At 35.1% G+C, this 27,100-nt stretch overlaps 1 protein-coding gene across 7 annotated transcripts in view; it reads right to left on the reverse strand.

Annotated features, from left to right (window-relative positions):
• The window catches only part of CEP128 (centrosomal protein 128), a 357,186-nt gene that overhangs the window by 181,417 nt on the left and 148,669 nt on the right, over positions 1 to 27,100 (reverse strand). For all 7 annotated transcript variants that reach the window (XM_032482452.1, XM_032482451.1, XM_032482457.1 and 4 more), the window contains 2 exons: positions 26,618 to 26,677; positions 13,526 to 13,718 (listed from right to left, as the gene is read on the reverse strand). In XM_032482452.1, coding sequence (XP_032338343.1) covers positions 13,526 to 13,718; positions 26,618 to 26,677 — 253 coding nt within the window. The remainder of the gene's footprint in view (positions 1 to 13,525; positions 13,719 to 26,617; positions 26,678 to 27,100) is intronic.

Here is a 27,100-nt window from a genome sequence, read left to right on the forward strand (position 1 = left end):
TTTAAAAACAAACCAGAAAGGTACGGTCTAGGGTGATTGATTCAGAAGTAGACAACACTTACGTGGTGGAGGCACACATAAGAGTTTTGAACTTAGTTCCCTACTAATGGGAGACAAAGGTACTATACCATATTAGCATCAAATGGGCCTGAGGCTTGAAGTTCCTATGAGCTACTCAAGAAAGTATGAGCTATCACATGCTAAAATGACATGAAAGAAAATCCTGGGAATATTACAACTATCACAACTAAGCAACAATTGACCTTTTTTTTTTTTTCTAGAAAAGCATTTCTAGTTGTTTAGTCATTATGGTAGACAAAAACACTGAACTTGTGACATAGCAATTTTCTTTCTAACATTCTTAATAAAAACTTGATCTCTTTACAACTTCAATGAACAGATCCCAAAAAAGTCATGACAGGTTGTTTCCAATTTGAAGGCTAATTGAAGCTGACTGAAGAGTGCTGGTCCATTCTGATTTGTGATATGGTAGTAGGAACACAAGCTTGAGTTTCACAAAGTCCTCTTCCATCTGTAATTCACTGTCCCATCTAGTGTGAAACAACCTACCCCCACTGCTTCCGAGATCCAGCTGCCTGACTGTAAAACACAATTGATAACCTCACATGGTTGTTTCAAAGACGAAATGAAGTAACACATCTAAAAACCTGACCATTAGCAATCCTTCAAGAAATGCTAGCTTCCTCTATTCCCTTAAGGTCATCTCAAAGACAACAGGATGAACAGTTGAAAACAAAGATCCAACATCACCTGTAGGGGTCTGTGGTGAAGAGTCTTTTCAAAGTGTGACGTGATTAAGAAATGAATTTTAAATACGAAGAGTATGAGGTCAACAGTTTCTGTAAGAAGTAAAGTAGAACTGTCATCTCTCATAGTTGATGTGACAGAACAATTCATCTAAACTAGGAAAGAGAACGTGTGCATCAAAGTCGTTCCAATTACTATTAGAGACAACTTGAAGGACTTTACTCCGGAAAGATAAAAAGGAGGAGGGTTTGTTTTTATTGCTGATTATCCTACTTTCAAAAGATACAGTGAAAACAGCTAGTTAATAAAGGACATCATCAGTTTGGTGGGAGAATTCTGAGTATTGTGCAGTACCTCATGTTTGTTTCTGTGCCTTGAAGAAGCAGAAGGAGGAATAAACCAATATTCCTAATTGGTAGAACAGACCTAAGTGTCTAGAATAGATGTGGTAAGGGGATGTGGCTTCTGATGAAGACACCATAATAAGTGGGATTAAAAAGGCAAGAGGGTAATGCTACGCTATCCATTTATCCATCCACCCACTTGCCCATGTATCCACACACACAAAATAAGTATGTTTATTTCCTGTTTAAATATAAAACATGGTACCAGATGCAATGGGAAGACAAGAGTCTATAAAATAAGAGGTTGAAACCTAACATAAAAAGATATACACACAGATACTCATAGGAAAAGGCAGTAAATGCCAACTGTCATGGAAATTATATCCAAAAGTTTTAATAGTAATGGGCTGGTAAAAGGAAAAACGTTCCTAGTAAGGTAACAAGGATAGTTTTCATAGAAAGAGAGAGAAAAATGATGGGGCTCCTGTAAGAGTTTGAACACTATTTGTTCAGCATTGAGAAAGTCACAGAAGGTGTCTGAGCTGAGGCGTCATGGGCTCAAAGCTGTGTTTAATGAAGATTCATCTGGCAGAACTGATTACAACAGCATTTGTGTGTGTGCACGTGTGTTTTCGCCGATTAAATACTGGGTGAAGGTCAATTATGGGATGTGGTGCAAGTAATTTATTATAAAAAATATAAAATCATAGTTTGAGAATGATTTACTTTTTTGCAGTAATCTAAGCATATTCAAGGTTATTCCTAAAAGATGTCATCCTTACCAAAAGCTTATTAAATAGCAGAAAAATGGATGGAGGATAGCTGGGACCCAGGGCATGGTGTGAAGCTGAACACACCCATGGAGTGTGTCTGCCTGGGGAAGTCAAGAAGATCTTGTAAATAAGAAGCTTCTGCAATCCTTGAAGATATGAAGAAATAAAGAGCTAAATAAGACACAGTAGTAAAATGCAGAGGGAGGAGCAGATATGTGAGAAACCACCAAGAACACTTCGTAAAGTCTCTAGTTGCAGGGGACAAGGAAGTGGGAGAAAGCAATCTTTCCTTCAAATCTGAAGTGTAAGGATAGGTTTTAAATGCTCTCAGAAACATTTTAAAATTAATAAATTAAGTTTTTCCTTGGTGTTTCAAATTGAAATTTCGTAGCTGTGAGGCAATATAAGCTTTATATACAATATGTTGCCATCCACTGTTTTTAACTATTTCCATTTTAAATTTCATGGCATACATATGTTTCTTCTCAGCAACCACATCTGGATACCAACTTAATCAACAATAAAGAATAATTAAAGTTCAAATACTTAGGCAAGAATTCAACCATAAATTGAAGCTTAATATCTACCAAAGGTGCACCAGTCACCTGAAAATTGAGTTCACTGTAGGGATAGAAATAATTTTATTAAACCTCCTGGGTGTATAGCTTCAGGTCAGCCACACTGTTGGCACTTTCTGTTGGAACTTCAATTTCCTTATCTTAGTATGTTCCCACTTCATGCCTTCCACAAACACTGTTCCCTTTGCTTGGACAACTCTGCCACCATCCTTTGCCTGGCTAAGGCCTACTCAGACTTAGGTTCCCCATACGTAACACTTTCTAAGGAAATCCTGTCATCTCCATCTCCCTCACCACCTACTGCACAAAATCAGAGACCCCATAGGATCTTACAGCAAAGCCTGTACTCTTACATCCAAGGCCAAGTTCTCCACCAAGCACAGTAGGCACAGCGTCTGTAGCCAATGAAAATGTTCTCATTTTATCATAAAACCAGAAGAAAAAAATAAAGATAATAATGAGTATATAACAATAAATCTACCCTGGATTATATTCACCTTCATACCAAAGTAGTCAAAAAAAATTTTTTTTTTTGGAGGAAGGAAGCCCCATGAAGGCTCAAGTGCCTAAGGGCCACAAAAGTCATCATGTGTACTTAGTTTGTAGTATTTCTACAAAGAAAAATAACCCCGATTGTTTTTGTTTTTTTTGAAAGCTGGATGACAGCACTTATGCGGGGATTACTGAAATAATAAATTGTTTAAAGCATTTAAACAGTATCTGGCACACATCAATAAAGATTAGTTCTCATTACTATCTCATCATTAACTGGAGACACTTTGGTACATCACCTGTAGAAAGAGCAATACAACACATTCCTCTTGAATTTAGTTTTCAGAATAAGTTAGTTTCTCAGGAGGAGTTTCCGTGTCCCCTTTAATTAACTAAGATAAAGAACCATGTGACCCAACGTGCATCCCACTTAGATGTCAGAAAACTCAGCTACATTAAATGATAAGCCACAATGATTGCTCCCAGGTGCCAGAGACATGACTTCTCTGTTTCCTAATTTTTTTCTGTGATTTTATTTTTTTCAATTTCCTTCCATGTGCATTTTAATATTTTGCTATAACTCAATGTGGGAGAAGAATAAAATTTTAAAGTAGGACTACAAATGAACAAAGGCCTTTCAACAGCCTAAACTAATAAAGACTCTCTATCTGCATTTCAGGCTCATTCACGACCCATTGGCTTCTCTGGCTGTAACCACCATATTTATAATGCAGAGTACCAAATAAGTATACAGAGGTATAAGGAAATGATATTCATTTTGAAAATACCACATTTCACATATTTTAACAACTGTCTCAGTGCATTTTAAAGTTAATTTTAGTAAACTGAAAGCAATACACGTATTGCTTAACTTTCTGACAAATATCCAAAGAAGAGCACATGTACCCAAAGAGGTTCAAGCAGGATGAAGAATTACTTGACATTAAGAGAAGCGAGAACCAAGTGACAGAGAAAGTATTAAAAATCTCTTAATTTTAGATTTTATTGGTGTATTAGTTTGCTACGTATGCCATAACAACATACAGATGTAGTGCCTTAGAACAACGCAAATTTATTATGTTAACAATTCTGTCGGTTAGAAGTCCTACAGGGGTCCTACTGGGCTAAAATCATGATGTCAGCAAGGCTGCACTCCCTTCTAGAGGCTCCAGGAAAGAATCAACTTCCTTGCTTTTTCCAGCTTCTTAGAGGCCACCCACATTCCTTGGCTTGCGGCCCTCCTCCTCCATCTTCAAAGCCATCAACAGTATATTGAGTCTTTCTTACATAAGATCTCCCTGAATTCCTTTTCTGCTTAGAACACTTACGATTACAACTGGCCTAAACAGATAATCCAGGATAACCACCTTTCCTCTAAACGCTTATTTGAACACAGTTACAAAATCTCTTTTGGCATATAATGTAACATGTTAACAGGTTCTGGGGATTAGGATACAGACATCTTTGGGGGAGGTGGGCTCCATTATTTTGCCAACCACAATAATAACTATTATATGCACAACAAAGTAGAACAGAAGGGTTAACTTAAGAGAACTCAAACACAGCAAAGATATGCTTTGAATTTAATGAAAGCTATTTACTGACCTAAAATTTTATCTTATTTTTCTCCCTGAATATGCTCATGATTCAAACTCAAGTAGACCAGCTTTGGTGTCCTATGAAACCACAGAAAATAATACAGTTAATCTATTAGAGAATCAAACAAGAAAATCTAAGAACTCATTTATATAATATATTTAACATTTCTGGATTTTCCAGAATATATTTCATAATACATGAATACATTCAATAATTTAGAAAAGAAAAAATGTAAACTTTAAATATCTCAACTCTCCATTCAATCAATACTTCTATTGCCAACTAAGTATGTTACTAAAGATACTAAATGCATTTGTCTCCAAAATTAAGTTTAGCCAATAGAAGTAGAATAAGCATTAGGCCCATTAAACAGATGGGCAAGTGGGTGGAGATATTTATAGCTAACTGAAGAATAATTAGTCATAACTTGCTATTGTGAATTTATTAAATAACAATATGAATGTTGATTACATATTCAATCAAAGTTGACACCTGCAGAGATCTGTGCATCAGGAGCTCCAGGCCTGTCATCAATTTATTCAGTGCTAGCCCTCGAAACATTTAACCAATGGGTTTAATTTCAATCCCTGCTGAACTGCTGGTCTGGCTGGATTTCAAAATCACTACATACAACACATGAGAAATAAAATTACTGTAATGAAATGAAACATACATAAGCAATAACACAGATTAAGATTAAAACAAAATTCTGACTTGACTCAAATAGTAAACATAGTTTAAAATAAAAAACACTGTTTCTCAACTGGTTTTTGAAAATAACTATGAAGAAAGCCTGAAAATAAATGAGGGAAGATATAATTTCACATGAAACAAAATAATTGTTCAATGAGTTTAAATAATTTCCTCAATTAAAATAATCTTTCATTATCTCTAATGATCAACATCACTGAACCGAACAAACCGGTGAAATGTAAAATAAAGTACTAAACAGATTTTTAAAAATTAACTAGAATCCAAATAACTTACATTACACTTAAGAGACTATCCCATAAATTAACTTAGAATGTTTCATTTCACTCTAATATGCAATAGAAAAAATTGGTTCTCCTTGTTGCTGGGCTAGAACAACAAGGATTAGCATTTATATAAGATGTATGATTGCCAAATATTCTTTCAGTGAGACAAACCGAAAATCCTCTTGAAACAAGGTGAGGAATAAGTAATAGATTAATGGGTAAGTAGTGTGAAAACTAAACAAATAAATAGTGTACACAAAAACTAAAAATGACCTAGCCTCATCTTTACCTAGCCTTGGAAAGATGTGAGAAAAGATGCCTTCAGTTCAAAAGTCCCTCCCTTGTTTCTGTCCCACAAATGAATTCTAAGAAATTATCCTCTGTTCTGCCATCACCACTGCAAAAGTGGTACTGAGATGTAGAAGCAGAGCAAGGAAAAACAGAGAAATCAGCTGAAAGGAGTTTCTCAGAACACTAGGAACAGTGAAACCAAAGGAAAACTCAAATTTTAAAAGCTGAGATCAGTACTGGCAGAGACGAATCAGACAGACAAGAACTTCTGGAAATGCACAGCGTTTTTCAGAGTCAATGTCTTTAACAGCACAGCAATTTTAGAAAACTGAAAATAATGGAGTCATATCTCTGTTACACAGTAGAAATACTCACCCTCAGATTCTTCTGTAAGGCCAGCATAATGAGCGTATAGTGTATCAGCTTCATCACTAAGCTAACTCTATGCCCTGGGTATCCATCTGATGACAAGTGTTATCCTCTTGATATTTTGCCAAAAATTATAGTTCTGAGACGTGCGCTACAGACTGGCTTAAACTCACAAGGCTTCTAGAAAAGCAGATCTCTCAGTGTCTAACATGGCAAATCCAGTAACTATCTCTCATTCCTTCCATCTTTTTCTCCAAACAAGTATTGAGCATATCCAACGCAAAGGTTATTTAAATTCGATCACAAGCGTTGAGGAGCTAACAGTCAAAATAAGGAAACCATTAAAAAAAATTACTGTGATAAGTGAAACTGCCAAAAATCGTAGTATATTCAAGGTGCTAAAAAAGTAATGGAAGGAGAAATGCCTAACTCTCAGCCTTGTTCTTTCCAAGATTCATTTTTCCACCTTTACTTTTGACTCCATTCACTCTCATATCTTCTGGGGTCCAGCTATACCAATTAACTTTTCTTTCACCTGTTCAACTTCTCCCACTCCTGGATCCTTTTACTCCACATTTATAATCACGCTTAAGTTTTGTCTATGATCAGTAGCAAATAGAAAATAACACTCTAAAAGTCACATTCATTCTACCATTAAGGACTGATACAACTTTAGATACATAAACAAAGTTTTAATATCATTTATTTCTTTGGTATTCATTTTTTTTCACATGTTATCCCAGACATGTGGGGAGCTAACTCAAATCACAGTTCAGAGTGGACATAAAATGACTACTAACAATGTTAAAGTGTCCCTTAAACGAATCAGGAAGCTCTTAGAAAATACTGTCACAAAATGAATAAAAACACAGGTTAAATACTTCTACTGTAAAATGTAATAAATAACTGAAATATTAGGAAGACAAATATTGTTATCTAACCCTGGAGTGTCTTAACAAAATGTAAACCACTCTGATTAAATTACTTAACTTCTGCCAAATATTTGCTGATTTGCCTTTTGATTATGCAGAATTCATTTTGGTTATGTAGAGTCCATTGTGAATTCTTTCACCACTAAACATAAATAATTACAGCTCCCCTATTAACTATGACCCTTTAATGTTCTTTCATTCATTCACTCATTTAGCAAATATCTGACATATCTACTATATGCCAGGTTCTTTCTAACCACTGTGGTATATAATATTGAAAAAATAAACAAAAATCAGTACCTCACTATGCTCTATACCATATACTAACACAACACTGTAAATCAACTTATACTTCAATAAATAAATAAATAAATAAACAAACAAACAAATAAATAAATAATCACGACCCTCATGGCACCTCCATTCTAGAGGATACATTCCACTAAACACATTTCTCAATTTTGTGTCTTCCCAAAAATCACCGAGGAAAGAAACAAGATATTTCTGACCCAGAACAGTCCTCTGAATGCTTGTCATAGCCACAATCGTGGCTAAGATAAGACTTAAAACTGCTGAACTGGAAAAAGAAAAAAAATGTGGGGCAATGATGCACCTTTTCTCCACTGCCCACTTCTTGGCTAAGGCACAAGTGCTAATTAAAAATAATCAAATGAACAACCTGAGCAAAAATACTACTTTCTGAAGTAGCTGAAGACCTATTTCCCTTCTTTCACATTCTATTAGTACTTTCTTTCCCTTTTACTCAAAAAAAGCAACTCCCTAACAAAGAGGACTTGACAATGGCCTATTTCAACAATACATGTACATTCCCAATAAGTGATATTTGACAGGAAAGGCCAAATTCGAGAAGCCTGAAACTACAGCACATGCTGCTGAGAATTACTATCCTTCTAGACATTTTATCTAACATAGCATCAGAATAGTAAAGAACTGATAAGATCCCAGCTAATTCAACAAAGCCAAATGAGTGTAACACCTACTTAAAACTAGAAATTGAATAAGAAGACAAAATTTCATCTTTAAGGGAAAGGAATTTAAGAGTCTACGTCAATTTCTAATTACTCCAGGAAGAAAAATTATGTACACTAAATAGTCACAGTCACAATCGTAAAGCGCCTGGAAAACAAAGATGGGTCCTTTGTTTAATTAAGAGTTCATAATTTCAGTTTAAGGAAAAATATGTTATGAAAATTGCCTGCTGTATTTGTTCATAATAATTTGCATTTCATAAGTAAGAATGGAACTAAATCATACTATATAGATACCCCTCCTTGTGGAGACCTTTGAAAAAGGAAATCCTTCCAACTTGCACATAAATTTTAGTTTTTAGTAATCTGCATAGTTTCAAAGTATGTATTCTTACAGAGGAATACTGGCACTTACAGGAGTAGTGGGTTATCAGAATATTAAGAAGGTAGGCAGCAGTTGGTTTATTAAGAAATTATTACAAATAACTACTTAAACAAATTAAAATATCATACCTAAATCCTCCCAGCTGCATTTTACATCTCTTTACTCTTGTATTTGTTGCCATTCATAACAATGAAGAATTCTTAAGTCAATAATTACTAAACTTCTGAGAGGTCCATGACATTAACTTCTCAATAGATATTTTCTCCTTTTACAACACTCCAGTCCCAACCTACAGGCTTAAAATAGTCCAGGAAACATAAGACAACTCAGATTTACAAATCTGGCAGCACTCACTGATAGAAACTCCTTGTACGTGGGCCTTGGTTAACCTGGCATGTCCCTAAATATGATATTAAATCAAACTAAAAATATTAGTGAAGAGAATAGAAGTTCCAATGAATAGGAAGTTTCTCCATCATGTTTCACTTATAAATAGGTTAACCTTGTTCTACCTAACAGACAAGCTCATAAGATGGTGAAGGGAATCAAGTATAAGTTTCCATAATAGTTAACTTTGATACTTCAGAAATATCTAAAGTTTATCATTAGTTAATTTTATCATCATTCCTTTACCTCTTCTATATATACCACTGTAAGCAAATGCTAAAGTATGCAAGAAGAGATCACTAAGCAGACTGCTGCAAAGAAACTTTCCTCCTCCTCTCGTATAGAAATCCTGCTGCATTCTCCAAGATTTAAATAAAAAGATACGTCGTACAAAAAACCTCCCCATTTGGGCCTCAACAGAAGTAATCAATACTTCCCTTTTCACCAGGAACATTTGCTAATATTTCAGGTAATGTATTTATTTCATTCTACTTCTTAATAAACATAGTTATAAGTATGCAACTATAACAGCCTTTGCTTGGTCTTCATTATTTACATTAAGTCTTTATTATTTCTGAATCATCAGACAGCACCTAACACATCTTATACCTAATACATATTAATCCTATAAGGCAGGAAATTACATCATTTCTCTGTTACAAAAGTTTGTGTCTTCCTGAGACTATTTTTTATGATTTTAAGAAATAGATGAAAATGGGATCCTTCATTCTCTCCCACCAAATCAGCCCCTACTTCCTGACTCTCCAATTTCTCCCAATGGCAAAACCACTAAGACCTCAGAATATCCTGTGAGTCTTCCCTCTCATTCATCTATACTGTTCAATCTTTCACTAATTTCTCCACAAAAGCTTTTGCATCTCTTGTCATTACCAGTGTCCTCCTTCAGTCCCTCTTTTGTGTCTACTGAGACCATTACAATAGGTTCCTAACAAGATGCATTTCCACAATCAATACTAAGATGGGCTCTAACAACAGTTTCAAAACATTTGGGGGAAAAAAATCACTCACAAACACACAAACTCGAAGTAATCACTGAATACTGTACCAATCCTCTATCAGTTATTGATAGAAGTAGACAAAATCAGTAGGTATACAGAAATCACCAGGAACATTGAACATTGTGAAATCACTTAGCGTAAGTGACATTTATAGAATATTTCACAATAAATGCAGAACATAACTAATTTTCAAGTGCATATAGACAATTCACTAAGATAGACCACGCCTGGGGCCAAAAAAATAAGTGTCAGTAAAGAATTAAAATCATGAAGAGTGTACTCTATGACCGCAAGGGTCCTAAGTTAGAAAGCAATAATAAGATATCTAGAAAACTCTCTACATAATTGGGAAATTAAGTAGTACACTTCTAAAATACACATAGGTTGAAGAAAAGAATCACAGGGAAATATTTTCTAATTCTAACTAAGTGATCAAAGACAACATAGCAAAATTTGTGGAATATGTTCAAAGTATTCCTAAGATGGAAATTTATAACTTTAAATGACTATATTAAGAAAGAAAAGTATTAAAATAAAGCCTCCAACTTAAGAATCCATAAGAACAAATGATAAACAAACTAAGTAAAAGAAAGGAAATAAGAGTAGATGTCAATAAAACATTAAAAAGACAAATAGAAAAAAATTTAAATTCAAAGATTGTTTTCATGAATATTAATAAAGTTAACAAAGCCCTCAGAAAGAAGTATAAAGAACAAAACAGAGAAAACAAATTATCAATATCAGGAATATAATAAGAGGCATCAGTACAGATCTCACAGAAACTAAAAGAATTTAAAAGGGAATACTACGGAAAAATGTAAGCCAATAAATTTGACAACTTCAGTGAAACAGAAAAATATCTTGAAAGGCACATATTAACAAAGCTCAGATTCAAGAAGAAGTAGAAATTCTGAACAGCCGTATATCTATTGAAGAATTTGAATTTGAAATTAAAAACCTTCCCAAAACGAAAACGACAGGCACAGAAGGCTGCACTGATGAATTTTATCCTACACTTAAAAAGAAATACAAACTTGACACAATTGCTTCCAAAAATTAAAAGGGAAAACACAACTCATTTTAAGAGGTCATCATTACACTAACATCCAAACCTGATAAAGACACTACAAGAAAAGAAGCTGTAGACTAATATTCCTCATGAACACAAATGCAAAAATTCTTGACTATTACTAAAACGTATCCAGCCATATGTAAAAGGAAAAATATATTTTGACAAAGTAGAGTTTATCCCAGGAATACAAGGTTAGTTTAATATGTACTGAAGGTCCCAACAAGTTGATTAAGACAAGGAACAGGGAAAGAAAGAAGAAGCAAAACTGTCTTTATTTGGAGATAACAAGATTAAGTATAAGGAAAGATAGTATAACTCATCAGTGAGCTTAAGGTTACACAAGTTTAACAACAAAAATATCAACCATACTTCTATACACTAGAAGAGAATGTTGGAAATTCAAATTTTAACATGTTATTTTATACAGTATCATAAAATTTTCTTAAAACTTAGGAATAAACCTTAAAAAGATGTGTAAGACCTGTTTGCTGAAAACTATAAATTGTGCATGAGAAAAGTTAAAGACAATCTAAATAGATGGGTAGATACACCATGTTCATGGATTGGAAAGATTCAACATTAAGACGTCCATCCTCAAGTTAATCTATACATTCAACATAATCCTGTCAAAACACCAGTAGATTATTTTTTACTGATAAGCTGATTCTAAGATGTATAAAGGAATTCAAGTGCTCTATAGATAAGGCAAGCAATAAATTTTTATTAAACTCAAAAAGTAGAAATAAAAACAATCATCCTGAGGGATTACAAATTACAGTTTATCTTCTGAAGCTTTTATGAAAAAGCTTTAGAAGTGGTAGAAAATTTAAAGTGATCCTCAGTCTTATAATTATCTAAGTGCACAGATATTTGGTTCTTTTGGACTTCCTCCCACTGATAGTTTTATGATTTTATAATACACAAGAACACAGTCCTTATGCAAAGAAATGATTTACGGGGTGACAATACTGATAATATTCACTAAAAGAAAACTGGGTTTGTGATTTAGTGTTAATGTGAATAGACTACAACATATTACATGTACAGAGATCATATAGTATTTTATCTATCAGTTCCACAAATAGATTCTATTGTAATGTCATTTTAAAAAAGGAGTGCATCCTCTGACTTTTACTACTGGCACCATTTATATCTTTCAATTGCACTAAAGCAACAATTCTCAAAGGGTATTTGGGGACCACCCAAGACCCCTTAATAATAATACTAAAATGTTATTTGTATTTTCACGTTCAATTTCTCATGAATGTAAAGTGCAGTTTTTTCAAGGGTTACATGACATGTAATATAACAACAGAGTAGATGCAGAAGCGAAAGGAAAATACAACTGTCATTTTTTAAGACAGCAATTAAAGAGCTTTACAAAAGTTCAAACAACAATGCCACTTCAAATTTTTTGTTCTGAAAAACAGTTAAATTTCATTAATTTTTATGTTAGTATATAATAGGTTTATAATTATTATTTTAAAGGAATAAGTATTTTCAAATACTCAGTTTTAATTTTTAATATGGTAGATACTGATCTACTTAATGTACAGTAATAAAAGCTCTGAGTTCTAAAAATCTTTAAGAATATAAAATGATCTTGATACCAAAAAAAAATTGAGAATTAGTGTAGTACAGTAATAAACAATTTTAAGTGGTACATGTGGAGAGAATAATGCTGATCACTAAAACAGAAAACAAAGAAGTTACTTAAAAAAGAATTATCATATGTTAATGTTTAGTTTTTCTTAGTGGGACACTACATGACGCCTCTTTCTGGTTCTTAAACTTAAAAAGTTCAGCAAGAGAAAGACCGAAGGCCAACACAACATGAAACACACATAGGATTCCCATACATGACCTGTTTCCCTTCTCCCACCATATGCATCCCTAGTAGAACCGAACAGAAAGGTAATTCTCCAAGACTCTTGTCTAACTTTTAAGCATTGCCAACATATTAAACATATTAAACTCTGCCCCTTGCTTCTCCTAAACTTGCCTTCCCTTACTGTTTTCCCTATTGTGTTTATAACCTTATGTATTACATTATTTATTTACCACATTTATTTTCTGTCACCCCCACTCAATACAATGTAAGCTAAACAAGAGTAAGATTTTTTTCTGCTTTACTGACTGATATATCCTCAGCACCTATAATAGTGCCTAAGACAAAAGAGGCACACAATAAACATTTGTTGAATGAATTAATGGATATTCTACTGAAGAAAAATATGAATTTTGGCATTTTCTCAGGGAAGAACAAAGATAACTTACCAAATTAGCACTTGCAAAATGGCCAAGAGACACAAATGCTATGTACACAGGAGGAACACAGTAGCTGAAGAAGTAGTTCTCAGGAAGAAACAGCTTTCTCCTCTAGAGCCGGAAATGAAGATAAGGAGACAAGAGACAAGGAAAGGACAGGGATGTGGAAATTCTGTGGTTCGAACTGGAGGCGAGAGAAATAGATTTGTTTTTCTAATCCTAGGATCCCACGAATATAAAAAAAAAGAAAATGAAAAAAAAGGGTAAGAGCAGCTAACACACCTCTCTTCTCCTGATGTATTTCCTCCAGAAGCTGCTCCTGTCTTTCGATCTGTTCGAAGAGACACTGGAGCTCGGACTCCTTGTTTTCGGTCACGTTCCTGAGCTGCTGTCTGCACAGCATCAGCTGGTGCCGTAGACTTTTCTCGCTGTTTTCTCTGTCTTTCAACTCCTCACAGAGCCACTGAAGTTTAGTCTAAAAACATGACATTTAAATCTAATTTTTAAAAAATCTAGAAAACAGTAGCATTTCAAAGCATGAGAAAGTCATGGAAAATCTGAACAAATGTCGACAATAACTAACAACCTTAACCAAAATTTTAAAATACTCATAATGTTTTAATTTGCATAATGGTTTATGTCAGCTAAAAGCTGGTATAGAAATGATTTTTTCAGATTTTTACACAACAACTGATATACTCTATCATCTTTGGAAAGGCAATATTACAGAAAAGTTTGGCCCACTAAACTTCCAGTTGTAATACAATTAGCCCCCTAATTTGATATATAAGGCAGTCTATTACAAGCATTTGCAAATCAAAAACACTCCATAATAGACCTAGAAACTCATTATAAAAGGGAGTTTTATTTCAGAGATTAAAAAAAAAGGATAAAATTCCTAGTTTTGGTTTCTAAAACTGCACATCCCTAATTGTCCAGCTAATCAAGTAGAGAGAGTCTCTAACATATGAGGGAGATAAAATCAGCATTTGTCTACATTTAAAAGCCTAGGAAATTTATTCGAAGCAACTTTCTTCTCCATGGACTCTAATCTCACCAACTCTAATATCTGGGTATTTAAAACAGGGATGAGAAAAAAAATCTTTCTTCCACCTTCAATAGGACAGGATTTCAGTCAGGTCTCAGGATCTTCTCAACTGAGACTACCCTCCAATTTCTAGTTGATTTTAAATCATCTAAATAAACAGTCTTCACTTCGGTAAGAAGCAAAACAGGGGAAGTGGTGAACCAGAAGGGAAAATTAGGTTAAGCTAAGGGACAATTTCTCTGAAAAGCACTCATCCATAAGCAAGAAAGTTCTAGGCCTCAAGAAGTCTAGGAAGTTCTTAGGACATGCAACAGTATATTAAAAGTCACTGTGATAGAAATATTTAGACCATGTGGAAGCAGGGTTGGGATATGGCCCCTAGACTGTAGGCTCTCCATGTACATCAGCTTTCAAACATCCCCAGAAATGAAAGAGGCATAGTTCCTCTGGTCAGAAGGTCTAACAGATGGTACCTCTATGACATAGAACAAATACTGTCATTAGTCAAATTACGCACAAATTATACAATAATATTGTAAACCGGCCAATGTATAATATGTTGGGTGAATATGCTGGGTAAAGGAAAATAAAAATTATGCTTGTAAAGGCAAAACTGGGATCACATTTATTAACATAAACTCTCATCAAAAGAGGGACTTTATAGAAGTTCCACTTCCAGGATGATGGCATGAGGCACTGGGTGGAACTGCTCTTCAGTGAAATACTTATAACTGCTGAAAATTACAATTAAAAAAAAAATCAATCTCTAGAAATTGTCCTAGGTAATATATCAAATGAAGAAATACTTATTCAAGAAATATTAAGCCTCATTAAGAACAGCAGAGATCTATGGCACTTGAGCCTCACTGACTCCCACCCTACCTTCCAGAAGGGTATTGCCAAGACAGGGTTCCACCTTCCCCAAGTTTACAGTCAAGGTATATGATATTGTGACATAATAATAAAGATATCTGGTCTTTGTCTCTGGTTCCCGGCAGAGAGCTCCTAAAGCCCTTGGAATTTCCACAGTGATAGAAGTGTCCTTTGTGATTCCTAACAAACCCTTTGGATCACACCAGAGCTTATATAAATGAGGTGGTATAGGGTAGGGCCTCCAGGAAGCCTCAGAATGGGGCTGGTGATTAGAGAGTTGGAACTTCCTGTTGTACCTGCCAACCTCTAAGAAGGGGGATGGGGGACACCAGGAGAGGACCAGAGATTAAGCTCTATAAAAACCCTGGAACAATGAGATTTGATGAGCTTCCAAGTTGGTGAATACATCTACATGCCAGGAGCGTGATGCATCCAAAATTCCACAGGGACAGAAGCCCCTGCACTCAGGACCCTTTGAGACCTTGCCCTATGTACCTCTTCATCTGGCTGTTCATTTGTACCCTTTATAATATAGTAGAAATGGTAAGTCAAGTATTTCCCTGAGGTCTGTGAGCCATTATAGCAAATAACTGAACTAGGGGAGGGGGGTTGGTATGGGAGCCCCAATTTGTAGTCAGGTCAGATAGAAATGGAGGCAAACTGGGAACCCAATACTTGCGACTGGCATCTGAAGTGAGGGGCAGTCTTGTGGGACTGAGCTCTTAAACTCTGGGTAGTTAGTGTCAGAGCTAAATTAAATTGTAGGGCACCCAGTTGGTGACTGCAAAAAAATTGAAAAATTACTTGATGTGGAAAATTTACATATTTGGAGTCAGAAGTATGGGTAGAAATAGATCTTAATAGTAGGTATTTTACAGGAAGGGGAGATCACTAAGATTTTCCATCTTCATAGCTCTGATTTGTGTGAGCTAAATTCCTGGTAGCTGCAACAGCAATATTGGGAATTCCCTCCTCTACCAACTTCCCACTAATAAGGTGGCCACTCTACCCGGAATAGCCCAAAAAAAGACATTAAAAAGTAAGAACAAAGTTAGAGGACTAACTCTTACCCATTTCAAACTTTACTACAAAGCTATAGTAATCATAACAGTGTGTTACTGGCACAAGGACAGACATACAGATCGATGAAACAGAATTAAGAGTCCAGAAATAAACCTATACATATATTGTCAATTGACTTTCAACAAGGGTGCCAAAACAATTTGATGAGAAAAGAACAGTCTTTTTAACCAGTAGTGTTGGGACAACTGAATAGTCAGACGTAAAAGAATCAAGTTGGACCTATACTTCATATCATATAAAAAAAATTAACTCAAAATGAACCAAAGAGCTAAATGTGAGATCCAAAAATATAAGACTCCTAGAAGAAAAACAGCAGAAGTCTTTGTAATGTTGGTTTGGCTATCATTTCTTAGACATGACACTAAAAGCATAAGCGACCAAAGAAAAAAAGTTGATAAATTGGACTTAATCAAAATTTAAAACATTATGCTTCTATGGTCACCATCCACAAGGTGAGAATATTTATAGATCATATATCTGAGAAAGGACTTGTATCTAGGACATGTAAAGAACTCAAACAATAAATAAAAAGATAATGAATTAAGCAAAAGATCAAAATAGACATTTATCCAGAGAAGATATACAAATGGCCAATAACCCCATGAAAAGATGCTTAACAGCATTAGCCACTAGGAAAATGCAAATCAAAACCACAGTAAGATTCCATTTCACACCCAGCAGAACAGCTAAAATCAAAAAGACAGAGATGACAACAACTGTTAGTTTGTATGTAGAGAAATTAAAATTCTAATACTAACAATAGGAATGCACATCAGTGCAGCCACTTTGGAAAACAATCTGCACTTTCTTCCAAAGCTTAAACATAGTTATTATTTAACCCAGCAATTCTTTCCTAGATATGCACCTAAGAGAAATGAAAACACGTTAACCCAAAAACCTGTACTCAAATGTTCATAGCAGCATTATTCACAATAGCCAAGAAATGAAAATAATCCAAATGAACATCAACTGGTAAATGAATGAATAAGCTGCAGTATATCTACACAACAGACAGTCATTTAGCAAGAAGAAGTAATGATACATGCTATAACATAGATGAGCCTTGGTAACATTCTGCTAAATGAAGGAAGCCAGTCATAAAGGACAACATATTATATGATTCAATTCATATGAAATGTCCAGAATAGATGTATCTATAGAGATAAAAGCAGATTACTTGTTGACTAGGACTATGGGGAAGGTGGGATAAGCAGATAAGGATATGACGGCCAAATGGTCCAGATTTTCTTTTTGGAGTAATGAAGATGTTCTAAAATTTATTTGTACTGATGGCTGCATATCTCTGTGAAGATAATAAAAACTACTGAATAATACACTCTAAATATGCGAGTTGTATGGTATGTGTACTATATCTCAATTTGGCTGTTATTTCACAACTATAAAAAAAAAACGAAAGGAGGAAATAAGAGAAGATAGATAAATAAAGCTAAAATTAAACCTCCCCACAGAGATGAGACCTGGCTTTAATACTTGCTATACAATTCACAGGCCTCTGTCTTGTTTGAATGTCACTAAATAAATAAGAGAAGTTCCCAACTTAAACTAAACTATGGACTTCCAATTAGGATTGCAGAAATGTAATTAAGCCTGCTTCATTTCCCAATATCTACTTTGAAATGCTTATGCAAATAAAAAAGAGAAAAAAACGTCCACAGCAAAGGAAAAGCAGAAAACATGGTCAATTCTGCCATATAAAAGGAGCATTTTCTACTATCACTTTCTACTAATGCACTTAGGGAAAAAACAAGGTCAGGGTGATATACCACCATCGCCATCTAGCCACAGTATGAGAGACAAGGAGGTGAACTGGACCATTCTTTAGAAAGTATACTTTCTGTACAGAGTGGAGCACACACTGGAGGCTGGAAATCAAGAGACTGATACAATATTCCAATCAAGTAAAAATGGCAAGGGTTGGACCAAAGTGTACATATTTGAGACTTAAATGTGAGGAGTAAGAGAAAGTAAGGAATCAGTAATCATGGCCAATTTTTAACTTAAGAAAACCGAAAAAGGAAACCTAGAAGAAGCAAAGACTAAGTGTTAAGAAGTTTACATTAGGATAAAATATACTGGAGCTGTTAAGACCAAAAGACACAGAAGTATGGATGACTAATGGATATATAGATCTAAAGCTCAAGAGATGAATGAGAGATTAAAAAAACTAAAGAATAAAGAGCATAAAGGAAGTCAAAGGCATAGAATAGACAAAAAAGCCCATGAAGAATGTCTAAGAGATAACAAGAGGGTTTAGAAGAGATGAACAGGAGAGAAATTTTAAAATAAAACTGAGACGTAGCTGGAGAGGCAGGAGGAAAATACAAGCGTCTCGGTGCTAGAATCCCAGACGAAGAAAATCCTGCAGCAAGCGAGGTACCCTCAATGCCAGAGACTGTCAAGAGGAAGGCACAGGTATTCTTAGCAATTTTAAAAATATACATTTTTGTAAAAAATAACTGCAGCTCAGCCCATCAAACCAAAATAGGACTGAAAACATGAACACCAAACTGTTTATGGTGATTATGCCTTCATGGCTACTCAAGATGAGCATAACATTCAAATTATATTCTCCATACTGCTATATTCACTACTGTTTATTTCTCCTTTTAGCTATGTTAGTTTTTGCTTTAAATATTTAGGTGCTCCAATGCTAAGCCAACAAACATTTACAATTATTCTCTCTTCTTGTATTGATCCCTTTATAATGAACTTCTTTGTCTCTTTTTATCTTTTCTTTTTTTCTTTTTTTTTTTTTTGTAAAGAGACAGCACCTTGTGTTTAAGTAATGAAACAGAAAAAGAGAATGGTATTCTGAAAATAAAAAAATCCAAAATTCTTATTAGTATTACTATATTAAGAAAGCTTAAAGAACATTCAAGAGTAACACGTTTAGGATCTGATTCCTATCAATTCAAATTATAAAAAGTACAACTACAAAGAAGAAGGGCTGAAAAGTATGTACACATGCCAGCCCTGTATCTCTGTGCCACGCAGGCACGGTCCTAAACAGCAGCTTTCAGATGTCAGTTGCCCCCAGGATTAGTCTGAGGTCAGGTATTACTTAATACTATCACAAATAACTAGGTATTAGAATATTAAATCGATTTATTAGCCTGATGGAGACCGTTACCACCTTTCAACTGAGAATAAAATGAAATGACCTTGATATACAGAAGAAACACACACATGCAAGATGAAATCTAGAAGGGATTAACCTGAAGGAATGAACCTGAAAAAATCAAACATGGACTGCTGAAAGGTATGAGGCTCACAGTTGACCATAAGAATCCTTGTGAGAAAAAAGTAAAAGAAGTCAGATTATTCAACCTGTCATGAACAGGAAGATCAACTGCATGAGGACCATGTCATTATTAGATAACATTACAGCAACTAATTGCACTGGTTTACATCAGAGACAGCAAATGTAAATACTAAAGGTGCTAGTAGAAAACATCAATACAAGTACACAGAAAGTATGTCCTCTTTCATTTTTCTTAAAAAGTGCCATTCATTCAGGCTTACTACGTTAGTATTTTACCATTCTGAACCACACATTGATACAAGATACATATCTACTTCTCTTAAATCTATTTTAAGAGAAATAACAGGCAAGCTTTTTTTTATAAAGATAAAATGCAAGTAATACCTTTTTTCATATCGGGAGTCAATAGAAAATGATGGGGATTACATCAAATGACAGTTAACTATATTAAGAAAGCTTAATGAACATTCAAAAGTAACACATTTAGGACCTGAACATTATCAACATGGATTATAAAAATGCAACCACACACACACCCAAAGAAAAAGGTTAGAAGGCCATCCCTTCTAATGTGGTCACGTCCATGATTCTTCATCTTAACTCTAATAGTTTTCCACCACATAAGAATGAAACTCTAGTGATATCAGATATTCTGATGTATCAAAAGAAAAATAAATCTCATGCTGTAATAATGAAATAACTTGATTTTTTAAAAATGTTGATCACGAATTCAATTTTTCAAAACCCATGTGGTCCAAACAAAATGAGTCCCTGGGGATCACCAGCTTCAATCATCCAGTTTAATCTCCTGTTTCCCAGGGATTTAACTGCAAATTTAGAAAATAACTTCATATTTCCCTTTTCTCAATGCTTTTCTACTTATTCCATCCCAATCTTTGGCCTGTGTTCACTACTGTTGCTAAGAGATGATGATGGAAAAACAATAATTCTATTTTTCGTAACAATAATTCTGCTGATTCTGATAAAAACAAAAAAAATCAAAAAATTATCTGAAATAAAGCATTAATCAGGTTTGATCTGTGTTATGAACTTAATTATATCCCCTCTCAAAATCATATGTTGAAGCCCTAACCCTCGGTGTGACTGTATTTGGAGATAGGGCTTTAGGGAAATAATTAAGATTAAATGAGGCCGTAAGAGTAAGGCCCTAATCCTATAGGGCTAGTGTCCTTATAAGCAGGGGAAGAGATATTTTCTGACTCCCAGACTTCAACTCTCCCAGCCATACCCCTAGTCTACTATCCGCTGGCCCCACATGGAGGGAGGCTACTTACAAGCCAGGGAGAAGACTCACCGGAAACCAACTTTGCCCTGGTACGTTGATCTGGGACTTCTAGGCTCCAAAACTGTGAGAAAATAAATGTCTGTTGTGTAAGCCACCCAGTCTGCGGTATTTTATTATGGCAGCCCCAGCAGACTAACACAGTATGACCTAGAGCTTCAGGGTATTCTATGGAGCCTTTATTCCATTGCCACACAAAATTAAAAACAGGTTATAGTTACATGCTTGCTAGGAATTGAATAAATATGCAGAATCTATTATTTATCCTACAAAACAAAATATCAATTTATGGAGATTTCATCAACCAGTAATCAATTATGAGAATCAGCGTTTGTTAGAGAAACACCCAGCACCTTTCATTAAGTGTCTTACAGAAACAGCTTGGAACACAGTTAGGAATAACTTTGCCAGTTCAAACAATAATTAGCTGACAAGGCTATTAATCACAGTGCAAACGCCATTCTATTAACCACTCACAGGAGCATCTTACAGATTATATAACAGGATCACTTATTAAATTACATCAACAAGTACTGCTAAATAAACCATAGTAGAGAAAGAATTTCTACATAAGGTAGTTTTTTACCTTCCTATTTGACAGCTTGCAATTAGGTGGGGCTATAAGTACCTAGCAAAACAATCAAAATGCTCTTTTTAATCTGTGAGAATCCTCTGGTGAGATTTAGTGGGATAATATACCAAAAGTCAAGAAGGAATGACTCAAAGCTAAAAACCAAGGAAAACAGAAAATCTGAATAAAAAGATCATAATTGATAGTTAGCAATAATAATAGGACCCATAATTTTGCTGCTTTTAATTACTCTGCTTCCTTTATTCCTTTGCCAAAACTCTAAAAACAATTTTGAGATGAAACGACTGTGTAAGAACCAAAGATAAAGAAAGAGGATGGCAACTTTTCAGAACATGGCAACATTTTAGAATGTGCCGGACCAACAGAACAAGAATTATACCAAAACTACAAAATTCAAATTTAAATCAACCTCGAAATGTAATTATTATCTCAATGATACTTTCTCCACTTTTCTACTTAGTTATGAATATAACCAGGAAGAACTATCTCCAAAATAAGAGCACATACTAAAAAATACAAAATATTTCCTCCAATTAAACTGAATGTGTTCCCTGTACACAACCTAAAGTATGTTTCCAACACATGAATCAAGATGCCTGAGTTCTTGTATCACATTTTGGTATCTACAGCAGAAGGATAAAATACTGGCCGATAATTTGCATTCTTCAACAAGAATTAAATACGCTGGGTCTAGTATTTCTCACACAATGGCTAATTTTCAAAATCCACATATTCATAAGTGTAAGGCTTATATTCAAGTGTAGATTACACAATCAGTGGAAAGAAACAATGGCAAAGAGTTCAGACCCAGCTTCTAAACTCTTCTCAGTAACTAAGTAGCTTTATGTCCTTAGGTAAAATTCAAAACTTCCAGGACCTCTTTCTCAGCTACAAAATGAGGAAGAAACCATATGATCTCTAAAGCTGCTTCAGTTATAACACCCCAAAAACAGTAGGGAAGAACAAATGCTTGTCAACATGTAGAACACGTTATACTATAAAAAGTGTGACTCTTTGGGATTATATCAAAAAGGATAACATAGGAAAATCCCCTTGGATTTGGAAGCATATTTCTTACATATAAATCTTAAAATTTAAAGTTCTGATCAAATAAAACCAGTATTTGAGAATTCATATATTTACTAAAATTGAATCTGCTTGTTATTTACTCATTGCTATTATTTAAGCTGAGGACGTAACCTGAGTAGGAAAATGCAGCACGTTCAATTAATCACTCTTTTAAAAAAAATATTTATTGATGCTTTAGTCAATCATTGTGGTAACTGCTAAAAATGCAATGAGAAACAGGAAAGAAACAGGTCTCCCCTCATCAAGCTTATAGACCAAAGAAACAGGAAAAGAGTAAATGGGAATTTCAATACAGTCGAATAAAGGCCAAAAAGGAAAAGATCGTCACATAAATTCATTTTTGTGCATCTTGAGGGAATAATTAGTAGCAGATCCCCAGAGCTAAATGTAAACAACAGAGCACTGGGGCTCCTGCCTTGTGCTCAAGAGCAGCTGACACCAGCTTTCCTTTTACTCGCTGTCGTAAAAGGATAACTTAAGGTCTGGCATCGAGAGCGATGCTCGCTAGTATTGTGGTTCCTCCCGAGAGTGAGTGCCTGCTGGCTCTAGATTTGATCAGTTGTCCCTACTTTCTCACTGCAAATGACTCTGTTACTCCTCACTTCTTTCCATGATTTGAACCTAAACTCTGATCTGTGCCTTTGTCCCTGCTTCTCTTTGGGCCTTCCTGTCCAGATGGAACTTTCTAGATATCAATTCCTATGATGGAAACTCTTCCAATACTTCTGCAAGCTTGCCTACCTAGGCCTGCATGCCTGCCTATTCCGATACCAACCTTTGACGGGTCTTCTAGTTTGAATGGAAAATCCTGGACATCTCCTTCTCCATCTGCCTCTGACATAACACTAAACATCACTTGCATATTGTCACCAAAATATTTCTTCAGTCTGTCCCTTCCTCTGAATCTCTACAACTTCCTAAATTCAAACTTTCACCCTACCTCAGCCAGAGACCTGGGTCTCATCTGAAGACCTCCTAACTGCTCTTCCTGCCTTTGGTCTTCCCACCTCTCATCTACCTTTCACATCACTAGCAGTGATGCTTCTAAAATAAGACTATGAGCATATCACTCTCCCTTTCAAAACTCCTTCATGGTTCCCTACTAAATGCAGAGCTGACCCAAGCTTTTCACACAATACTCTTCTTGATGGATCTAACCCCTACCTCTTTCTGAAGCCTCATTCCTGACATTCTCTGTCTCTTATTTTCATACTGTAGTTTTGCCAAATCACTCAGGTTTCTTTTCATTTATCATGGTGTTTCTCTCCCAGGCCATTCCTACAAACTAAACTCTTCTCAGTAACTAAGTAGCTTTCCTAAGTAACCATGGTTTAACTACAATGGTTTACTCTGCATACATGCTGTCTCCTCTTTACCTGGCTAGCTTCAAGAGTCCCCGGAGGCATTAGCCTCCATGACAGCTTCTGCATACCTCTGTCCCAGCTCTAACATATAATATTAAAATTATCTACACAAGTGTCAGATTTTCTAGAGAAAACATGTTCCCAGAGAGGCAGGATCATGTCTTAGTTCATTTTTATGTCCACAGCGTGAAATACAGCATTGGGGCACAATAGCTACTCAGTAAATTCTCTGTTAAACTGAATAAAATTTGGCCTCTACATGCCTTGTCAGCATTTATGACAAAAACAAATCCTTTATCTATGGGAACTCCTTGTATTATTGACCCTTACGACCATCTCAACCCTCTTCCTCCCTGTGATGTATTATTCTTACTATATTGCTTCTTTTACCTACCAACCTGGTACAACTCTTAGTTGGACTTCATGTTTTACGTTCCAAATAAAGCAGCAGTGACACAATCCCCACCCAATCTAGGATTAACACTAAAAGAAGAAATTCATTTGGCAGATTTATGAAAACAATTACTAAATGCCATCAGAGGTCCTTCTAATACTGCAAAGTGTCAGCATGCACTAGCTGAAGGGCAGTTTTACTCTCCATACAGTTCTTGTCCTTTGATTTCAGATCTTATCTTCCATACTTATAGAGCTAGCTGTCTAGTTACAGTTCATGGGAATTACAGTATGGTACCCCATCAATAACCTAAGCCCTCTTTCTAGTAAATAGATTCAATTCCTCCTTAGTCAGTTGGTCAGGACAGTACTGCTTATCACGACCCTTTTACACTGTAGAGAAACAGTCGTCTCATGCAGCATTAAAACTCGTCTGATCAGAAGTTCAATCCCATTAAATGATAAGGGAAAACTACTCGCTAGCTCCCAAATTAAAGGGCTATGATTAAGAGTCATCTCTGACTCTCATAATTTAACTGAGCAGCAGCAGTGAAAGCTTTCTGTTCAGAAATGATAAAGATTTTAACTTGAAAGAAAATTCCAAGTACACTGTTCTTGTCAGAATTGTGGAGTTGGGGAAAAGAAAAAAGAGAAATGCTTTATTAATGCACAACAAGTTTCTAGCCAAAAAATTCTGAGACAGCAAAACACGTATATTCCAAATCTTCTATGCAGGTGGCATAAATACAAGTTTGCATTTGCTTCTATCAAAAATTGTTGAGTATGCACAGGACCACTGTACTTAAAGGAGAGAAAATTTAGTAAGGTTGAGTAAATTCCTGTGTCCAATCGTAATACTGTTAGTTTTCTTATTAAGAATTTTTTTAAAGGCTTCTCTAATGCATATCTAGTTTTCAAAAGTGAACTCTTCCTTTGTACCACCTCCCACCTTACTCACCAATCTCAGGGTTTTATCTGTGTTTACTCAAATATTCACCTTTTTGCCACTATTATACTTAGCCAACTGGAGAACTACTACATATTTTTCCTGTGACCAAGTTTAAATATTGCATTTTTCTCGGAAGCCTTCAGTGACAGGCTGGCAGCATCCTGCCCTCCCAACCTTCCAGCAAACCCCATAGTCAGCTCTTCCTTCTTTGGTGTTCCTCGATGTTTACATATTTCTATGACAATATAACACATCTGAAAGATTTCTAAAACTCATTTATGTATCCGTTTTCCTTGTTAACTTTCATGGCTTGCTAACACTTATAGCCCCAATGTCTGTACACGCACAAAAAAAGTACAGAATCAATAAATCTTGGCTGAAGGAATAAAGACTGAAGATGGCAATACACATAATGGTAAGAATGTTAACTGAATCTGACATGGCATGTAATCCATTCTCCCATTCTTTACATGGCACTGGAAAACTCAAATACCTTCTCTGAAACCTCACTCTTGTCATATTTTTAAATAAGGATATAGTACAAAATTAAACATTCTTTCTTGCAACAAAATCCTAAATTTGACCACAGCTGGTCAGGTTTATAGTATGGTTGGTTTTCTTACAGAATTTAAGTGGGATGGAAGATATATGTACCTTAAGCTGAAGAAAACTATTCTAAAAAGGAATGCAAGTGTTTAAGTATTAATACTTGAATAAATAGATAACTACATCTTATGTGGTCATAATTGTCTATATATGTAAAGAAATGAATTTCCAAGTTGATCTGATCTACAAAGGTAATTGGTAACTATCCCACAGTGTAGAAGAATCTTTTTGCTAAAATTAGCAAATTGTTCAATTTTAACCTTCCATTAAATTTAACAAAGGATCATGAAGCAAAAATATTATTGTCAGAACATAGAGTTTACCCCTCCCATTTTGTAAATGAGAGAGTGAGACACTCAGAGAGCTGAAGGATTTGCTTGAGCCACACAGAGGTTTGTCAGGCTTTGAGCTTACCCTCCAGAACCAGAATATATGTATATATGTTTAATGAAAGCTGGTTACAGCTGCCTTGACTTTTGGCTCCTCCAGAGATTGCCTACCCCAAGGAAAATGCAAAAAAAAATGTGTCTCTCTGAAAATCTAATTTTAATATTTCAAGTTTTACCTGCATTCATTCTGGCATTCTATGCCTATATATTTAAGCTAATTTTTCAATGTTAAACTAAAGGAACATGGAGGTTTCCTGAATGCATTACAATGATGTCTTCCCCAGCAATGAAGTTTTACACCTTCAAATGCTCAGTTACATGCTAAAATATATGACTAGCCCAAATAGGATGCCTTGAAGGTCATAAAAATTATGGTAACTTTAGGATTCAAAGATTAATTACCTTGCTTTCTGCTAACCAGCGATGTGGGTCATAATTGACATCAGGACCAGATGAAAAAACCTACAAAAAAGAGGAAATAGCCTATTAGAAGTAGATTTTTCTCTGAAATGAACTTACATCAATGAAAATTCTTTATTATTACATCCAAAAGTTTATTCTCTAAACTTAAGGATTTAAAAGAAGAAAGTTCATACCAAGTACGAAATCAATTCCAAACCACCATTTATTTAGCATGTCTGTTTATGTAAGAATGTATATATGTATGGATTGACAGCCAATATTTAGCTCACGTATAGAGACATGCATCAACTCTCAAGTGCTACTATTGCTAGACTCTCTGAGGCTGTTCCACAGAGTTTTGCGTGGCAAACAGCCTCAATTAAACCAGTTCACTTCATTTTTGTTTGTTTCTTTTCCTTAGACTTGTTCCCAGTAATGTATTTCGCAGTGGGTTAGATGTAATTATATGGAAACTTAATCCTT

Source organism: Camelus ferus, chromosome 6 (genome assembly GCF_009834535.1).
Source record: "Camelus ferus isolate YT-003-E chromosome 6, BCGSAC_Cfer_1.0, whole genome shotgun sequence".
Classification (NCBI taxonomy): Eukaryota; Metazoa; Chordata; class Mammalia; order Artiodactyla; family Camelidae; genus Camelus; species Camelus ferus.